Below are 15,207 nucleotides of genomic sequence, written 5' to 3'. Positions count from 1 at the left end.
GTTTTTTTATAAAAAAATTACTCATGGTAGGCTTTTAACTAATGTTGAAAGATCTAATTGTAATTTGACTGATTCCCCTATTTGTTTCAGATGTAAGGAAGCTCCTAAATCTGTTATTCATGTTCTCCGAGATTATTGAGCAGTTAAAGCTATTTGGAAGCAAATCTTTTCCCCTAATAATTGGTCTCCTTTCTTTAGTCTTGGCCTTTTCTAACTGGCTAACTTATAATTTGTCTAATATGAATTTTCCTTTATACCCTGTTTGGAACAAGCTTTTTGGTGTTGTTGTTTGAAACTTGTGAAAGAATAAATTGTGTTTTATTTCAGAATAACCCTCAGACTGATGCTACTCTGCTCCATAAAATTCTGCTTGATTTTAATTATTTTCTTTATTGTGATAGGGATAAACAAAGGAAGAATTCTAGCATTTGGGATGCTTATAGTCTTGTGAAGTGGCAGCCCCCTCCTGAAAAGTAGTTGAAGCTTAATATAGATGGTGCAATTTCTCATTCTCTGGGATTAGCTAGCTAGGTGGGCTTATTTGTGATGGCAAAGGCAGATTTATAGCCGAATTTTACAGATCTCTAGCCCCTTGTACTCCTGTTATGGCTGAGCTTTGAAGTATATTTTGCAGTCTCCAACTTGTGATATCTAAGAATATCCAACTTATCTGCATTGATTGTGACTCCAAAGAAGTCATCTCTCTCATTCTAAATGTTCAAAATTATAAAAATCCTTATTTTTTTGTAATTAATAAAATTAAAAATTTGCTTAGTGGGATTAAATTTATTAGATTCCAACATGTTTGATACTTTAGAGTTTTTTTTTACATCTTGATACTTTTAGAGTGTTGCGACCTAGGCTATTGTCCTAGTTTATTTTTTGTTTTGAGCTTTTAAGCTTTTAAGCCCCATTTAATAAAAAAATAAATAAATGCATATATAAAATAAATTTAATTTAAAAAGACAAATAGTTTTTTAAATTATTATTAAAAATAAATTGTCATTAATGTCATATAAAAGTTATTAATTTTTATAATAATTAATATAAAATTTATGTTCATTATATATTTTAATTAATGGATAATGTAAACAATATTGTACTGACAATACAATAAAATTAAGCTCATATAAAATATATAAATCTTTTCTATGGTATTTTTTTAAACTAACTGTATCCCATTCTGATATTAAAAATTAAATATAAGTCATGATAAATAAAAGCCAGGATTAATCTTTAACAACTATTTTAAATAATGAAAACAAAATGATTTATCTGCGAGTTTTCTTCTTCTTTTCAAAGTAAATTAACAATATCTAATCAAATATTTATTCAATTTTAATTGAAATAAAGTGGAACATATAATCAAAATTATACTTTTATATTTTTAAATTAATAATTTTTTATTATTTTAAAATAATTATTGTTTAAAATGGACAAATATTTCTGTAAAATTACATTTAAATAAACGAAAAGTTATAAAAGTTAAGTGTACTAATTTGGGATTCACAAATTGATCCAACCCTTTTTGGATGAGCTCCCATGAAACGGAGGCAAATTCGGTCGAGCCAAATATATTTATTTAAAAAAAAAAAAAGTTAATGACTCATTTCGCATATTTTTGTCCGTTTATTTCGACTCGCATATCTGCATTAATTTACCTTGGCACTTGTGGATTCACCCAATTTAAATATTTTAATTAGTGCCATATGTCCCACACGCACGTTGAGTCACCTTAAGTGAGCCCAAGTGCCAAGCTTAGGTCATTTTCATTTTCTTTTTTCATCAATTTAGTACTTGCATGCAGCTGATTGCGAAAAAGAGAAATGTGATTCATACTCCAAAAAACTTATAATATATTTTGCAATAACAAGAAAAATTGATGTCATAAAATATAAATTATAAAAAAATAAACACTAACTAATATCATTATAACAGTTTTAAAGAATTAAAGATAATTTTTTTATTAAATAAATATTATTAATACACTTTTTTATAATTTTTAATGTATCTTAACATAATTTTTATTTTTTTACTTTAATTTATTAATCCGTATCTCTTTTTGTGTGAATAGTAACTAGTGTCCCTATGACATTAATTAAGGAAACTGATAAGCAAAACCTTCATAAAAAATTTGAAATATAAATAATATTACTCTTGCAAAAATATGCGGTGGGTATGAGAGATACGAAATTGTTGACAACTATACTTAACAACGTTTGGATTTGAATGTAGCAACCAACCATTTATGAACAGTTGAAATTAGTTGGATCACAGATGTGATAATAAGTAGACTAGATAGGTAACAATTGCTACAATTTAATGAGGATTGCTTTGTATATGTATAGAGTACTCTTCTAATTTCGTTCCACATGCGCATGATCATGTGTATATTCTAAACAAGTTTACGAAAAGAAATTAAAAATCACTTTCCAGCTAACTATTTTTCACGAACTGAAGAAAAAAACTACCTTTTCATTTAAAATTTGGCCTGTGGCCACTTTACTTTCTTGGAAGTACTAACATGGTGGGGCGAGAAAAAAAGGAGGTAGAGGTTTGAGTAAATTATACATACATACAACTGTAAAAGGAAATTAAGAGAAAAAAAAAAAACTTTTTTCTGACACAATAATTAAATACACATGAAGATAAAGATTCAACCAATCTGGTAGTGATAAGATAGATAATAATAGAGGTTAGTTAATCGTTGAGGTTATTGATACACAACTCACCCGTGGATTGTTCTCTGCCAGTTGTGTGAAAAGTCAACGATTTAGTAAACATAGTACACATCACCCACAATTCAATAAATAAGCTCAAGGTGGAGCTGAAAATTAAGAACACGAGATAGGAATAGAATCGATTAATCTGAAAAAATGAAGCTGGGAATGGCAAGAGGGGAAGTCTATCTAAGGGTCTCAGCAATAGTGGTGTTGGTATTAACAACTTGTTTAGTTGCTTTTGATACTCAAACGAAGGTTGTGTTATTAAGTATTGAGAGGAAGGCTACCTACAAAGACTTGAACGCTCTCAAGTAAGAGTTCCTTCTTTATATATATATCTTTTCTGATTGTTGTGGCTTCATATTCCCAAATTAGAGCCTGGAATTTAATGTTTTTATAGGATCTTGGTCTATATTACATCTGCGGCTGCTGGTTATAACACGCTTCAATTATGCAAACCCTCAACTTGTTCTAAAGAAAACATCAAAGGGTCTTACATATGCATGGGTTGGATTTGTTTCTTGTTGGATCTGGTAAATCCTCGTTTCCCGGCTATCCTTATTTTCATATGCGCATATATTACAATCACGATATATATAATTTTAACCTGCTACTGGGGGATGAAATAATTAACTAAAGCAGGTTCAGAGTCATCAAATTGTTTAGTACAAATATTAGTTTACTAATTAAGATGTTTTATTTTGCTAGAATTCATGGAGCTAGCTTAACATATCGCTGCACTACATCTTAATTAGGTAGCTCTTGTTATCTCCCTAAAAGGTTAAAAATTTTGTACTCTGATGGCAACCCAGGTGGGTTATGATAGAGTTGTTTCTTTCCCAATTAGAGTTGGGATTGGTTGTTTATTCAAGGAAAAGTAGGAATCTATCTGGCACAATTAAAAAAATCATCACTAAATTAAATGAAATTTGGGTAGAAGTCACGAGTTAAAATTGGAGCGATATTGGTCCAATAATATGATGAGAATTTCTAATACCGTATTAAAAATAAAACCTAATTCACCTTCAAAAATTAATTTAAGGAAAAGGATTCTCTAAACCTTATAAATATATTTAAACTATATTTTAAATTAAATTGAAATTTGATTTGCTAGTCCTTTGACCAAATATTATTTGGTTTATGTAAAATTTGTGAACAGATGGCAGTGTACATTACATTTGCCGCAAATACTGCAGCAGTTGGAGCCTCCGTGATGGCAGTAACGGGATCAGAAGCCTTACAGTGGCTTAAGTTATGCGACAAATTCACAAGATTTTGCCACCAAATAGGAGGAGCTTTGTTATGTGGCTATGTAGCTTCCATCCTAATGGCTCTAATATCCACTGTCTCAGCCTATAAAGTGTTCAGCTTGTACTCACCAAAGTGGTTCCTTCGTTTAAAGAGCATGTGAATCGTGATCATTATCTTTCAAAGCATACTCTAATGAAGTTTAGAACAAGAAGCAAAACATGAAGATGAAGCGTTAAAGAAAGGTCCGTCAAAGCCTCAAAGGGTGGGTATAGTAATCCAATGCTAATAGTTTGATGTATTTTAATCTCTTTTCCTTGGGTTTTTATCACTTACATTTTGTTTGGGTCAGAAAAGAAATATCAAAGAAAAAAAAATAAAAGAAAGAGATAGGAATTAGGAGAGATGAAAATAATCTGAAAATATACTATTTTAGTAGATATATAAAAATAAAAAGGAAGAAAAATGTGTTTTTACCGGCTTGAATAAATTAAAAATGAATAAAAATATTATGAATGAAGAAATTTTTATCCTTACATATATGTATTTATTTGTCATTTGAAATGATTATGTTTTCTCACCAACTAAAATGCTTAATTGGGGTAATTGAGGTAACATTTAATTTTCTCGCAATTTGGCCAAGCATAATCGATGGTATGATATGTGGTGTGTGATATATAAAGGTCTAATATATATAGTTGGCCGAATACCACTATTTTTTTAAAATAGTCATAATCACTTTTACGATTGAGGCTAAATACTGATTATTAAATGTAAATTAAATTAAATATTCAGATTAAACGTAAGAGTTTATATATATATATATATATATATATATATATATATATAATATTGTACAATAATATTTGTATATTACTTGAAAAATAAAAAGCAAAAGAAATTAGGTAAAATGTATTTTTCATTTTAATTTTATATAATTTTTTACATGCAATTAAGTATCACGACTGATTTCCATATCATTTTATTTTGGTTAATTGATATAATGTTTCATAAATATTAACTATGTATATTAATCAGTTAATTAACAGATAAATAATATATTATTAATTAGCATGTTAATCGGTATATGAAAACCATTTGTTAATTGCTGACAGATTAAAAGATAAAATTTAATGTGGGTTTTAGACGTCAAAAAGTTAATTTCGACCTAAAAAATATATTAAGGAAACTATGGATGTTTTATCTCTGTTTTAGACTATATTTTTCTCCTCACATTATGGTTTAAAATTTTTTTATTAACTACAAATATAAAATAACTTTGTATTTTAGTTAGAGACTATAAATTTCGATTATTTTACCTATTAACTTTATAAGATTTTTGCTTTATTCTTTAATTTCGTAAATATTAATTACAATCCATTTTTCTATCATTACATATGAGAGTAAACAATAATTTATAGAGTTAGATATTAAAAATAAATTTTTTATAAAATCAAGGATTAAAATGACAGATACTTATCTAAATAATATGAAAAAATAATACTTGCAGAACTACTGATAAATTTTGTATGCGCTGACAAAGTAAAATTAGTTGACTAAAATATTACCTTTTTTAGGTCAATAAAATGTAACTTTTAAACCACATTATCTGTAAAGTTTAATCGAGCTTATTTAATATTAGCTATAAATTATTTTATAAAAAATTTGAAAAATTGTAAATGTTCTGCTTACTATAAACGACAGAAAGAAGCTATTAGATGAAGTTTTCAGTTTTATATTTTAGACGATACTTTTTTCTGCAAATTTGACATGGATTAGAAAATATTAGCATACTACGTCATAGCTGAAAAAGTTTCCCAAAATATGTGTGTCCACTCTTAGCCCAATAACTTGGGGGGAATACACCCAAAATTTTATTTAGATGGGGCCTATTGTTTTTTGTCAGTTTTTGAAAATGTAATTTCATTTGTTTGTGGTAAACATAATGTTGTAAAGTTTAAGAAGTAACCCTTAAAAGAACGTTTTGGGTCATCGGCTTAAATAAAATTAATGGCCCATCACTTAGGTCATATTTGAAAATTGACCTTGTGCCAAATAAAGTCAGGCCTAATCTTTAATTTAGTTCATAAAAATGTATCCTTTTCCTTTGTTTCATTTTTGGTCATGAGGATCGAAGCTAACACGGCCATGCATCTGTGTGGACTTGCCCAATCTAATTAAGCCCAATTCTGATGGATATCCAACATTTGTCATTTTAATTTTAATATGATATTCGAGAAAAAAATTAATATGATACACATGCAATTTAATTTTTATAAATAAATTTAAGATTTTTTATTTTAATTTTTTAATGAATCAAATATCCATGATTATAACGGGTAAAACACAAGTCGACGAAAACTCTTCTGATACTCGATAATCCATATATATTATCTATTTTTCACAAAATGATTAAATATTTATTGACAGAGACAACACCAGTCCGTATTAAAAAAAAATGTATATCAATGGTAGAAATCATATTTGGATTATCTATTACAATCTAACCGGCCACAAAAAAGAAGAAGAAAAAAGCACAGTTATTAAAATAAAGATAAAGAATTGGGAAAAAAAATAGTTATGCCATGATATTAAAAACATCGGAAGAAATGATTATTTGTTTTTCCTTTTTTATGAATCAGAATTTTAGGACGAGGAAATACTATCTTAGTTCAAGGTAGAAAAGTTTCAAATTTAAAGAGTGCTTATTAAAAAATATGATTTTTAATTATATGATAATTTATAAACAATATATATTTTTTACTATAAATATATTTTAATCAAGTTTAAAAAGTTATATTCAAATCTTACTTTAATGAGACAAATAAATTTTGAAATATGCAATTTAGTAGGAAAGAGACCAAATCATGCTTTATTCGTGTAACCCATTGAAGATTGAATGATTTGTTTTAAAATAATCAGTGTACTTTGAAAGATAATTAACCTGAATTAAATTGATGTTAATCAGTTTGATTCAATGTGACACAACGAGTTTTTTTTTATCAATTTTTTTTTTTTTACATAAACCCAGATCTAAGTCCAATTGTTCTATGAGAAAATAATAAAACATTATCCAAAAATTCTTGAATAAAGCACATTAAATAGAATATTATACAGAGGCAACAATAATTAGAAACATTAGAATTTACAGAACAAATTGCATTTTTTTTACAAAAAAAAATAATTCATTTATTATGAGAAATCTTTCAATTATACTTTTTTTCTCTTTCTTTAAAACATATAATTAGAAAGAGGATCCTTTTAAACAATTTTGACACAAATACTCAAAATTGAATACATATAAACCCACACATAAAATTTAATTTGGTTTGAATCAATATTATAATAAAAATTGGAAAATGAGTTAAACCAAATGATTGTTTTTAAAATATACAAAAAAAGTATCAATTTTGTTTTGTTTTCAAATTTTCAATTCAAAATTTAAATTTAACTTGATTTGATATGTTTGAACAACCCCAATTAAAACCAGCCACATGACACCTTGAAATTGTAAGTGATTATCCCATGCACAACACAAACACAAGATGAAGTATAACTACATCAAAAAGCTTAATCTGATGGGAAGGAAACCAAACCTTGTAGGAAACGGAAATAAAAAGGAAAACACAAATTCATGAAAAGAGTAACATAATCCAGATTATCTTCACATGAAGGAACACGGTTCATGCAAACTAAACGATAATGACAGACTAAGACTAATTAATCAAAGTGGAATCACTTTGACATGGCTTTGTTACTTGTTGGATACAGCTTTCTTTGCTCCAAAACCACTCTTGTCAAAGGAAAACTTTTAGTGTCCGTTACGTGTCAAATTCTTTCGTCCTTGTTTCACTCAAGAGGCTTTAGTTTCTTTAGACTTCAGTTAAAACGTCTCAAAACATTGCTTCAGGAACTACAAAGTAAAAACATTGTCCCAAGCAAGTTTCTATAATACATGGCGGTTTACAAATTGAACATAAAATTAAATTGACCGTCTTGAGTTGGCAATTGGATATGTATATAAAGTTGGACGTGTGCGTGTGACAATTTTATATACTATTTTAAAAGTATATAAATACTTGTTCATACACGCTAGATTTGGAGAAATAAACTTTCTAGTTTGATAGATAAATACATGACAAATTAAACTATTATCAAATATCAGCATCTTCGTATGAACGTTGAAAGAGAAATTTTCTGTAGGAAGTGATTTAAAAAGGCTAAAGTCCATAACGCACTTGAAGGCGTAGCTTAACTGGAACAAGAAAGACACTGAATTTGTTGCTTGATTTTAGCTAAACCGGTAAAAAAAGGAAATGCATAGCAAGCTGGGCCTCTACCTTAAACAATGAAATGATGATAAGTGGTTGATTAAGCAAGTAACAAAGAGTGTGACCCACCTAAAGGACCAAGTCGAGGACGTAAGGACTCATAGTCAAGGATCTATGGACCACAACATAGATAATGATGATGGATTACCTTGGCTACTTAGGGGCATGAACTCATGGATTACAACCTTAAAGAAACACCTAACATGGCCCCTCCCAACTCTATTAACTTCAAATTATGGCCGACCGTATCGAACCCACTTAGAGAGTTTTCAAAAGTACTTCCCAATAATCCCTGTCTGGTTTACAATTGATCCATCCAACTTCTACATTTTGACATTTTAAGTCCCTGCACACATGCTTCCACCTCCAGTGTAATTCCAATTTCTTTTACCATTATTATGACTCCAGTAATTATGACACGGTTGAAGTTACCCTTTCTTTTCTTCTCATAGAACTTAAATTCCATGATAAGTGGACCTTATATTTTATCTTCTCTGTTCCTCCCATGCGTGTACTTGCATTTTTATTTTTTTGCTTCAACTCATCGTTAATATGAATTTTTAGGTAGGAATGGATGTTTTTATTATAGAATAAATCGATGACTAGTAATTAAGAAAAACAAATATACAAAATAGGAATCTTAATCTATTCATAAAAAAATGAGATCATATAAAAAATATAATCAATTCTTTCTTTGCTTGAGCTACAACTAATTCTTCAAATTAAAAGTTTCGACTTTAATATCAATATTTCAGTAATAAATTTAAGTGCAGCAATCTTTTTATATATAACATTCAAATTTAATATCATACTTTTAATACATTTAATACATACTATTTAAAACAATTTTATTAGTATGTGTGTACTTGCATTTACTTTAATAAATCATATTATAAATATAAACAGATCATAATGTATTTGTTAATAATTTCATACTAACTAAGACAATTTTAACGTCTATATCTGTCAATTTTTTTATTAATAAATAACATTTATTTTTCAATATTTGCAATAACGACTTTCAACCAAATATTTTTATTAAATTAATAATAAATATATTTTTACTTTATACATTTTTTATAAAACTTTCTAAAAGCTAAATACCAATAAATAAATATACACACATGAAATATATCTAATTAAATTAATTTTATTTTAAAATGGTAAAATTTATAAATATAAACTATATAATTATTAAGATTTAAAGTTAATATGTGAGAGCACGTGATTATTTAAAATTTATATATATATATATATATATATATATATATATATTTGTCTTTTGACTATACTTAAAATAGTAGTGTACCGATATTAATTATAAAATATAAAGTGATAATTCTAACATAATAATTATAAAATTTAATTAAAATAAATTGAGAGTGTAGACAAATTTTATACTATTATTTAATTATAAATTATTACATTAATAAATATTAGTAACTTTGGATATAATTAATTAAAATTATACCAACAATTAATTATGTAAAAACTCTTACAATAGCAAGAAATTAAAATTAAACATAATTATAATGCACGAAAATAAAGTTTAATTAAAATTTTATTAGACTTTTTTGTATCAGGATTGTTAATTGCTTAATTTTAATATATATATATATATATATAATTTATTTTAACCAATAAATTAAATAATATTTATTTATAAATTAATTTTAACCTTTAAATACTTTGCTTGTATCAAGTAATTTACATTTACCTGAGCACAATAATATTTTCATCCAAAGAGGAAAAACAGTTTCATTCTCAGTATGTTTGATTGAAAGTTTTCAAATATGTGGGGCACGTAGTACATAAAATGATGAAATTATGAAAGCATCAATATACAATGGTTTTAAAACATTAATTTAATTATAGTTCTTAACTGGTTATTTCCCAATTCTTTAAATCTAATGTTACATTTTCTCAAATTATATTTTTACAGTAAGGCACATAATAAAACATTAATAAATAATAATTATTTTAATAATATTTTAAATTTATTAATATCATATAATTTTTAATAAAAAATTATTTTATATAAGTTTTTATTGTATACTTTTAAGCCCACTAAAATCATATAAAAAGAATCTTTTATACAAAGTGCATGAATATTTTTAAATTTTATATTATAAATTTGGCATGTTCAAAATTCCAAATCAATCTTCTTTAATCACACTCGCAACTCACTTAAGCACTAATGCTTGCACATTACACCTTTCATGTTGACTCGTCCCAATGAATCATAGGACTATAGGAGTTGTCCTTCTCTTAATAACATTATTACGTCAAGTATATAATCTTTTTGCTAGTATAAATATTTAATTGTTAAAGTATTTTTTTTTTAAGTACATCAAATTTTCATTCTCAACCTCAAACCCACTATACAGTAGACTTACTTACACTCAATTATATAAGTGATAAATCATTTAATTAGTAAAAAAAAATTGTAGGTTTTTTATGTTTTTCCTTTCAATAAGCACAATGTGCACCATCTGCTGACTGCTGCCCATCACAAGTGAATTGAAAGCGATCCAATAATATTCTTTGCAGTCCAAATTGATGTAATGGAAGCACATCCAATGCACACGGTTGAAACTTGTCACACCTGTTGAAGCATACAGTAACTTTATATGTGTGTACCAAAATACAAATGAGCTGCGTCTTGATCAAGTAAATGACGAATTTGACATCAACAGAGATTGTTCATTAAAAAAATGCTAATAATTATTAAACATCCTAATAGTTAGTACACATTTTCAACTTGGTGACAATAACCTATTTACTGATATTGAAACTCCATTTTAACTCCAAAAGTAATAAAAGACCAATTATTCATTTATACTCAGCATATATAAGAAGGTATTGATATTAGGCATAGGATCTTGATGAATTGTCTAGTCAACATGACCCAACTATTGAGATGAATTTTGTTACATTGTTTAATTAAATATTTATTTAATAAATTTTTGTATATAAAAGTTTATATTAGAAATTTAATTATAATATTAAAATAATACATTTTTATTAAAAACTATATAACGTAATAATATGAATACATTGTGTTATAGGGTTATATTAATCTTGTTTCAATTCTTATTTATGAATTGTCTTGTCCATAAATTATTGTGAGATAATAAACTATTTTTATAAGTTATGTTGAACATCTCAAAATAAATATTTTTAAAACATCAATAAAATGAAGCTCATAATATAGTCTCATGTCTCTCTTGTTTGAGAAGTTAATTATAGAGTTATATCGATCTTATCTCAACAAGAATTTGTGTTTTATTTATTTTTTAGTGCAACAACCTGGATTTCAATGAGCTCATCAGTTCAAGTCCTTTCAGTGGTAGAGGAAGAAATCATGGTAAGAAACTCGCCAGTCTCTTGTTTTTCCTTTTCCTTTATTTAAGCTCTTGTTAGTGGTGTTGGGAGAAGGCTGTTGACAAAGCCAAGGAAAATTATACACTTGTTTTTTAGAATCAAGAAAGAATTGCATGTCAGGAACCATAAAAGGCTTTATGAAGGAGACATTACTTTGTGTCAATAATTAAATACATATACAACTTTTAAGGAACTTATTTACTGCAGACAGGCATCTTTAATTTCCCACCAACAATACCATGTGAAATACATTCAGAAACTTTATTCAAACTGCATGTAAGAATGAAGAGACCGAAGGGAACTGTATTAAATGCCACTTGCTGCATAAAATTACAAGGAAACTGAACCTATATATTATGCAGTCCACCTTGCAACATGATTCCATAATTATACCACTATAAGCTCAAGTTTTAAATTGTGCCTCTGCTACTATTTCATGTTATATATATTTAAACAAGCAATGTGGCATGGAAATCCCTAAAATGTTGCATGGAATTGGTAGTCTAAGGCAAATCCTATCGGAATAGCCTGGTTTCTGATAGAAGCTAGTTAGTTACACTGCCTGCAGTGCCCTTTAATTCGTAGTTGCGTATATTGCTCCATTTTATTTTATCAAACTTGTTTCTTCTCTCTTAAAAAAATTATCATATATTAATAATAGATACACTGCCATGCTTACAGTACAAAAAAACGTACAAAGTAAACCATAAATATAGCCAACAGTCACCAATATAGTAACCTATGTAACCTGAAATTCAGCTTCCTTTACCTCTAAGGAAAAAAGTGGCAGTGGCATGTACTGATCTTCTCAAAAGTGTCACTTCAAATTGTTACAGCAAGCACAATTGATTCCCCCTCCCCCACACCCCTAACTAGCTACCCCCTCTCTCTCTCTCTCAGTATAAACTGAGGCATTGTTTGTTTCATTCAGAATCAGAAATTAGTTCAGATCAATGCCTTAGATCAGATCTTTCAACATTAAAATTTCAAAGCCTTAACGACAAGTCAAGTTGGCTAATATCCTCCTGAACATGTTCAGAAGTATAACCCCTTGACCAAGAAGCCACCCCTTCCTTGGAACCATAACTAAAGTCTTTCCTTCCACCAAGCCTCAAGCTTTGTCCTTGGCTATCAAGGACCCCAAGAGCATGACTAAAAGGGTGTGAAGCAGTGAAGTTTGATCGCTGCTCAGGTCCTCCATAAGGTTGCATGGTTGAATTGAGTTCCCTGCTCTTCTTGGCCAGTGTCCTTTCCAACTTGTGAGCATTTTGGTGGCCCCCAAGGGCTTGAGAGCTGTAAAACTTTCTCTGGCAATAGTTGCATGAGAATATTCGAGGCTCAATGGGACTAATAGGTGAAGGTGAAGATGAAGATGGCTCAAGGAGAAGTGCTAGATTGAGATGATTCTCATCTGGTTGGCTTAGATGAAGAGAAGTATTAGGATGGAAACTCATGGCTATCTAGAGATGGGAGAAAGAGGATGTACAGATAGACTGGTGATAGTGGCTTATGGTGTTACTATGGACAAGTGTGGAAGAGAACGCAAAAGAGAGCAATGGATATAGGCTGCGAAGTGGGGTGAGAGGATCTTTATGTAATATAAGAGGCTCAAAGGTTCACTGTTCCTCCAGACACAAATAGTAGTATATTGAGTGAAAAAGAGACGGTATTGAGTGAGATAGAGGGACATATATCTGCAAGATCAATGGAGAATCAAAGAGGTTGTCGCCTTCATTAATGGCAGAGTTTGGATCCCTTGTCGGTCGATGGCAAAAAAATAATGCTATTGGGTACCCCGTATGAAACTCACCACGAAGATTAATAAGGTTTATTAGTATTTAACTTTGTTTTGCCTTTGAAAATGAGTGGATGGATGTTCACAAGATAAGCATATAATCAGAAATTCTAACCCGCATTGTTGTGACCTCTTATTAACACTGAGTTTAACCTCAAATCATGCAGTGTTCCATCAAACTTCCAAGTTTGGAATTACAAAATGGGCAAGATAAACCTCCTTGACTAGACTAAATAATGAACATGATTGGAGACTATTTTTACAATTTGTCTTAAATCAAGGGTGTACTACACCTATGTTTCACTATCTGTCCATAGAGGATTGGACAATGAGCCCATTTTAACGAAATCGGCGGCTTAGATTAATTAATGAATTGATATTGAGGCATTATGCTGATAGACCTGGAATGAATTACGACTCTATATGCAGAATAGTCAAATAGGATAGAAGCCATGTACATCTGTCTGCCCATGTATGTACATGTAAAGTACAAATACTAATCATTTTCGTTGTATTCACTCAATAATGCCACACCTCCCATAATCCACTTTTTCCCTTCCTTTATGTTAATAAAATTCATATAATTTGCATTATTCCATTCCAACCCAACACAAACCACGCACGCAATGACGTGCCAATTGCTTGATATGCCAAATAAAAAAAAACCCACTAAAGTGTGGCGTAGTTTAATAGTTAAAATACATATTTATACTCTTAAATTAGAAAATTAATAAAATAAGTTTAAATTTTAATTAATATAAATGTCTTAAATATTTAAATAAAGATTTACGTCACATAAAATAATTTTACTTGACTCGAATATGTCTAGGTCAAGTAGAAAATTTAGACAGATAATTAAAAAAAGTTTAATTTTTTCTATTTTTTTTCTTCCCATCACATCAAAATTATCACTTATTTCTCGTTTTGTATTTATCATGATTCTTTCATTTTCTATTTTAACATAATGCCATGTAAATAAATTTTAACCATTCAATTTAAGCAATGGATGAGAATGAAAAGAGTCATTTTTCACTTTCTCTTTTTATTTATTTTTTCAGGTTTTCTCTTTTTTTATGATTCAAATTAAATTTATATCTCTCTAAATATTTTTTTAATTAAAATAATTTTTATTATTTCCAATTAAAATATTTTTTCTGAATTTTCTTAACAACTAAAAGTTTACCTAAAATGTTATTTTATCTATTAAAGAAAAGAAAACAACACATTGAATTCAAACTTCAAGCTTGAAGTATTATTTTAACTTTTGTTTGAACCTAAAGTGATAAATTGTGGTCATGAGAGTTTTTATGAAAAATAATATATTTCAAATTATTGGTAAGCGATTAATTGCAAGGCTGTTCTTTTAATTTGAAAAATAAAATATAAGCAAATAAGTATTAATAGACTACATATCTATAATTGTTTAAATTGGGTAAAATTTTATAAACTTAATTTTTGTGACAATTTTACAAGAATCAATAATATAATTGATAAAAATTATTTTTAATAAAAAGTTATTAAATGTGTTATTTTACTCTGTATTTTATCTTTTCACTTTAAAAGAAAAATGAATAAATAAAAAGACGCAGTGATGCTAGCTAGTGAATTTGACATGGATGTAGTGAACTTGGTACTGCTCCTTTGGTCTGTGATGCTACGGCACTACTACTTACAGTTACAAGCCTGACTATATTGAATCTGTGTTGATGACTTTGCCTTCAATTTC

The 15,207-nt window shown here is 28.2% G+C and overlaps 2 protein-coding genes across 2 annotated transcripts; one reads left to right on the top strand and one right to left on the bottom strand.

Annotated features, from left to right (window-relative positions):
* Positions 1-2,316: 2,316 nt before the first annotated feature.
* On the top strand, positions 2,317-4,550 carry LOC113847870 (CASP-like protein 2C1). Its single transcript, XM_027477169.1, has 3 exons — positions 2,317-3,034; positions 3,124-3,256; positions 3,883-4,550. Exons 1-3 carry the CDS (start codon positions 2,877-2,879, stop codon positions 4,132-4,134), a joined length of 543 nt encoding a protein of 180 aa, XP_027332970.1. The 5' UTR covers positions 2,317-2,876; the 3' UTR covers positions 4,135-4,550.
* Positions 4,551-7,116: 2,566 nt separating this feature from the next.
* Positions 7,117-13,140, bottom strand: LOC113874752 (zinc finger protein 2). Its single transcript, XM_027512967.1, has 2 exons — positions 12,680-13,140; positions 7,117-7,174 (listed from the first exon to the last, which is right to left on the bottom strand). Exons 1-2 carry the CDS (start codon positions 13,138-13,140, stop codon positions 7,117-7,119), a joined length of 519 nt encoding a protein of 172 aa, XP_027368768.1.
* Positions 13,141-15,207: the final 2,067 nt, after the last annotated feature.

The sequence above is a fragment of the Abrus precatorius genome, unplaced genomic scaffold (assembly GCF_003935025.1).
Source record: "Abrus precatorius isolate BTA unplaced genomic scaffold, Abrus_2018 Scaffold8, whole genome shotgun sequence".
NCBI lineage: Eukaryota > Viridiplantae > Streptophyta > Magnoliopsida > Fabales > Fabaceae > Abrus > Abrus precatorius.
Note: the sequence above shows the minus strand (reverse complement) of the source record. Positions and strands in the feature narration are given on the sequence as shown.